This window comes from Cheilinus undulatus, linkage group 5 (assembly GCF_018320785.1).
Source record: "Cheilinus undulatus linkage group 5, ASM1832078v1, whole genome shotgun sequence".
NCBI lineage: Eukaryota > Metazoa > Chordata > Actinopteri > Labriformes > Labridae > Cheilinus > Cheilinus undulatus.
The window spans coordinates 47107962-47113961 of NC_054869.1; the positions used below are offsets into that span (position 1 = coordinate 47107962).

Below are 6000 nucleotides of genomic sequence, written 5' to 3' on the forward strand. Positions count from 1 at the left end.
TGCTGTATGGGCCAAAGGGTGTTTACCAGTTTTTAAGCAGTTATGATTATCATGTTTGTAAATGTGGATATTGTGTCAGTTTTGTCTTCTTTTTGCGACAGCTTCAGTTAGTTGGTTTGAAATCCCAGCATTTTTTTACACAAATACAGCTGCTGACATACAGACCAAAAATATGTAATGTAAAATAATAATTGCATAATATCCCCTTTAAAATGACTGACCTAATTTAACAGAGGTCCAGCCAACTGGTGCTAGCAGTCTCACAGTTAGTGAAATGAGGATCACCTGAGTGCAATGAATGTGTCTCAAGTGAGTATAAAGACACTTGAGTCTGGAAGGTCCAGTTACTAGCTAATCAGGATTCCTGACCAATATTACACCATGAAGACAAAATAACGCCCCAAGCCACTCAGAGAAATGGTTAAAGGTTATAAATCCATCATCAAGACATGGAAGGAACCTGGCACATGTGTAATCTGCCTCGATCAGGTCTTCCTCACAAGCTGAGTGACGGTGTAAGAAAGAGACTAGTGAGAGCACGAAGACACCTTTTACTACTCTGAAGAAGTTAAAAGCTTCAGCAGCTGAGATGGGAGAGACTCTGCAGACAACTGTTGTATCAATCTTTATGAGAGAGTGGCAAACAGAAATCCACTGTTGATGTATACCCAGATTCAATCTGGACTAGAGGTTGCCAAAAGGCATGTGGGAGACTCCATGGTCAAGTGGAAGAAAGTTCTTTAGTCTGATGAGACCAAAATTAAGCTTTTTGGCCATCAGACAAGACACTTTGTTTGGCTGACACCTAACACTGCACATCACCACAAACACACCATTTCCCACTGAGGCACAGAGGTGGCAGCATCATGCTGTGGGGATGCTGGAAGGCTTGAAAACGTAGAGGGTGAAATGAATGCGATTGAACATAGGAAAATTCTAGAGGAAGATCTTGTTCAGTCTAGAAGAGAACTATGGCTTGGGAGGAGATTTATTTTCCAGCAAGACAATGACCTGAAGCATACAGCGAAAGCTACACAGAAATGGTTTAAAGACAAGGTGAATGTTCTGGAGTGGCTGAGTCAAAGCTTAGACCTCAGTCCAATAGAGGACTGGACTTGAAAAGGGCTGTTCACTCCTGATCCTCGGCAACTTGAGCAGTTTTGTAAGGATAGATGCTGATTGAGACCTATCCACACAGACTCAGAGCTGTGATTACAGCCAAAGGTGCATCTACTAAATACTGACTTGAGGGGGGTGTATATTTATGCAGTCTTATTTTACATTACATATTCTATATAATTGACATTACTTTGAAAAATCTGCTTTCACTATGACATTAAAGAGATTTTTGAGGTCAAAAGGGCAAAATTATATTGATTGTGACTGATTTATAGAATCAATAAAAGGTCGAAACATCCAAGGGGGTGAATACTTTTATAGGCACTGTGTAAGACCTGAGTCTCATGCATCTGTACTTTTTTTTCATGTCACCTACAGATGGCACTGCTCTCTGTAGAAACATGTTCACTCCGGGAAGAAAATCTACGAATAAAGACAATGGCTGAAATCAGAGAGCCAAGTGAGCAGCTCCAGAGTGCTATCAGAGACAGAGATGATGCCATAGCGAAGTAAGTTCTCAACAGAAATGCAAGCATGCATGAAGCAAAAGGAATGCGACACTACAAGGTTTAGCCTAACCAACGCTCTGGGTTTATCGGTTTATTTGGAAGAGAAAACAAAGACAAAAACACAAAAATTCTCCATGTTGATGCCTTTATTTAAGATTGTTATTATCAGCAGTTAGAGTGGTCCCTGTTGGTTTAACTAATTAAATAGTCTAATGTGACTTAACTTTGTTTTTTCAACAACTTTTCTGACCAGTTGACACTTTCTAATGTGTCAATCATTAAAATTGTCTACTTGCTACTTTTATGAATAAAACATTCCCATAACTGAAAGAGGTAAACAATATTATTGACAGAATATTCATGTATCCATATGATAATGATTCTTATCGGGTGACACATTACATTTGTGGAAATATAAGCAGAATCTATCCATGCACCTCAGCCAAAGTTTTTCTTTCTTCATCCTCATTGAAGTGGAGTTTCTTCGGAGCCGTCACTATCTGCACTGTATTTATGTATTGCAGGAAGAAAGCGGTGGAGATGGAGCTGGCCAAGTGTAAAATAGACATCATGTCTCTGAATAGCCAGCTCCTGGACGCCATCCAGCAGAAGCTCAACCTGTCACAGCAGCTGGAAGCTTGGCAGGTCAGTCATAAGTGATCTATTAGTAAAAGCCAAACATGGCAATCCTTTGATTGAATTGTGGGGCGGCTAATGTTGTAATTAATAGAAGTAAAGCTGCTCTGTAGATGTGGGTGTAAATTAAGGGCGCTCATTAAACGTGAAAAGTGTATGGAAACTATTAAAAGTATAATATATATATTAGTGAACTAACACAACCTTCAGCTGCAGTTTGTCCATTTCCTTCCCTGCCTCTTTAAACTGTTGTCTGTGCATTAAGATGGATGACATGCCTTCACCCTCTGTACAAAAAAATGAAAGCAAAATACCCTCCAGTTTGAAGAAACTCACTGACTTCCTTGTCAGTGTTTGTTTTGCTTTCCTTTCCTCCACTGCTCTGCTGTTCTAGTGAACACAGTGTTAACCCCATTTTTATTGCAACTAACTATTTAAAAACTTAACCTTAATGAAACTCCCATAATGCAAGAAACTATTTTAAGAAAACTTTATTGGTCATACTTTTTGGTTCAAACTACTTACATGGAAGAGACGTTTATGATCTAAACTGCAGTCAGTGAATGGATGAATGATTTGGCTTTGCTTTTGGGAAGCTGCCATGTCGTCCATCTTTGTTTCCTGTGTATGGTTTGAACCTGCTGAAAAAATTAACACCTCAGTTAACTTCTAGGTGTGTCAGTCATTTGTCTTTTGTTGGTTTTGATAAAGTTGCATTTTAGGTACAGTGCATTCAGAAAGTATTCAGACCCCCCTTCCCTTTTTTGAATTTTTTTATGTTGCAGCCTGATGCTACAGTAAAAATAAACATTTTTATTCTCATTAATCTACACTCTGTACCCCATACAGAAAAGTGACAACAGAATTTTTGATTATTTTTTTTTATTTATTAAAAAATAAACTGAACACACATTGACATGAGTACTACATGAGTACAGCCAGGACTCTTCTAAGAGCCAGTTGAGGTGTCCCTGAGTCAACTGGTCAAACTGAGCTATAGGGGGAGAAGAGCCTGAGTAAGAAAGGTGACCAAGAACCTGATAGCCACTCTGACTGAGCTCCAGAGATCCTGTGTGGAGATGAGATAAAGTTCCAGAAGGACAGCAATCACTGCAGCCCTCCACTGATCTTGGATTAATAGCAGAAGTGCTAGATGGAAGCCTCTCCTCAGTGCAAAACCCACCAATCAAGGTCAAGAAACATCTCAGCAAAGATGGAGAGAAATGGGAGGAATCTGAGCTAATTTCAAGTGTTTTTGCAAAGGATCTGGATGCTTACATCAGTGTGATATTTCCTTTTTATTTTTATTGATTTACTAAATTTTTTGAAGTTCTGTTTTCACTTTGTCGTGATGGGGTATTGAGTGTAGATTAATGACAAGAAAAAGGATTTTTTGACTGCGCCATCAGGCTGCATCATAAGAAAATGGAAAAACTAAAGGCGGTCTAAATACTTCTAAGTACACTGTATGTAGCTTGGGGAGACTGTGTGACTGTGGCCACAATAGTGAATAGTGTATGTGTTTATTTGTATTTGTCAGGGCCGGGTGATATGGATCAAAAATCACAACTAATTTTAAGCAACATGTGTCTTGATTTTTTATTCTGCAGTGAAATAACAGTTGGTTGATTCTAATAAAAATTGAACGCTATTTGGTATTATGGGTATAAAAATATAGGGATGATATTGTATAATGTATTTAATTATGAAAAATTGCACACAAAGTCATTTAAACTAAAATATGGACAAGACCAGAAATGTAATGACCCTCAGTCACATTTTAGCCAAAAAAGAGAGCATTGGCAGAGGAGATTTGGTTAATATTTCAACCCACATACTCAGCTCTGCTGCTCATCCTACAATGCATCTTCTTTACAAATGTGGCACCATTTTAAAAGGAAATAAACTGGCATCCAATGGTATAAGATTTATTACCAAGAAGCATTGTTGCAAAAACAAAATAATCTCTCAAACACAAATTTCCCCTTTTTTTGTGCTCGGTTCATTAAAACTTGATCTGTTGCCTCGCCCTAGTGTCTGTATAATTGTGTGTGTGTGTGTGTATTTTTAACCCCTCCCATCCCTTGTCTGTAACTAGCAGCTCTTTCCTCTCTCTTCTCCCCGCCCACAGTTTGCCTCCTCAGGGCTCTTTACTGTTTGGCTCTTGTGGTTTCTGATCTAGTGGCCTTTCTCAGCTTCCGTACCACCCTTTCCCCCCTGTGGTACCCCCCCTCCAGCCTTAGAGGTGAGCCAGAGTTGTGCCATCTCGTCATTTCACCCTGCACTAATAGAAAGCGCCATGCTGAGCCATTCCATGCCACTGTTGTTTGACTCAGGAGGAATGCCCATTGCAGGAACCCTTTAGAAACCATCAACCACCACAGAAAACCATCCAAAGCCACCCTCTCTCTCCACCTGCTTTGTCTGCTTTTGTTTTTCACCTGCTGCAAAGATGTTTTTTTTTTTTTTTTTTTTAATTAAGAATTCTTTTCTGATTAGCTTTTCCATTTCAAAACTGAAGTGTTATCCAGGATAAGAATAGAAAAAAGAAACAAACTTATTTTAATAAACAAGATTTAAATATTTATATACTGCTGATGATTCAGCAGCTTGAGAACCAGCACCCCCTTGTGGCTTTTTTAGCATCCTACTAAATCTAGTGAGGAATTAAAGTTTATGGTGTGATCAAAAGCTGTGGTTTCCCCTGCACAAGATTAAACTGTATTTCTAAAAAAGAGGCAGGAAACTTTTCTTCAAGAAAAGACTGACATTTTGAGCTTTTTGTACATTTTTGTGTCACTACAATTAAAAAAAGTGGCCTCCTTTAATGGGTACCAATCAAAGTTTTTTTTCTTTTCCTTTTTATGTTTTCTGATTGAAATCAGAGAAAACTATGGAAACATTTCTGAAAGTGTCAAGAACATTTGCAACTCATTTTAACCACAGTGCCCCCTACTGGGTTATACTGGTTACAGTCAGTCTGTGTTAATAACATCCTGAACAACCAGACTGGGCTTTATGTTCCTAATAATTCATATATTTGAGAAATATCATAAACAATTTACCATGGAGGAAAATAATTCCTTTGTCTCTGATTACCTAAAAGTATATACACACCTAACAAATCTGTGATCAGTAACTCCACCCACAGGTTAGGTCCCACTCTCTGTTCTTTGTCTCTGACATGTTCATTTCTTTCTCTTATTTTTTGTATTTCTCTTTTGCTTTAGGATGATATGCACAGAGTGATTGACCAGCAGTTGATGGACAAGTACCAAGACGAGTGGCGCTCTGCCCCTTCTTCGCTGTCAGGGTCGTCCAGGACCCACGGTCAGTCCTCCAGGCGAGCTCATCGAACATCGTACCAGGACAAGAGACTTTTCTCTTTTTTCAAAAAGAGCTGAGGCCCATTGGACTGGCCTGAGCACAGCAGAGAGACAGAGGCAGACAAGGCGAAGGAGAAGGAGGGAGTAAAATCACAACACACGGGTAACAGCCAAAGATGGGCAGTGGCACACACTGAGGTTTGGGGGGGGTCATATTGCACTTTATCTGTCCCATTACTCTTCTTTTTGCTGAGTGGTCAGCAACTTCTGACACTGAGGGATAGACACAGGAACAGGACTTCCCCAGAGGCTTCGGCTTCAGCTCCTCTTTTAGAAAGTTATTGGTCTTACAGAACATGAACAGGGTCACAAAATTTACCTCCAAAGAGGAAGGTTTCCTTGTAGTGCCT

At 39.4% G+C, this 6000-nt stretch overlaps 1 protein-coding gene across 1 annotated transcript in view; it reads left to right on the top strand.

Annotated features, from left to right (window-relative positions):
• Positions 1-5790, top strand: part of bicdl1 (BICD family like cargo adaptor 1) — a 31180-nt gene extending 25390 nt beyond the window's left edge. Inside the window, exons 9-11 of the mRNA XM_041788265.1 lie at positions 1498-1628; positions 2153-2273; positions 5495-5790. Of these exons, the coding sequence (XP_041644199.1) occupies positions 1498-1628; positions 2153-2273; positions 5495-5668 (426 nt within the window). The 3' untranslated portion in view covers positions 5669-5790. The remainder of the gene's footprint in view (positions 1-1497; positions 1629-2152; positions 2274-5494) is intronic.
• The last annotated feature ends 210 nt before the right edge of the window (positions 5791-6000 follow it).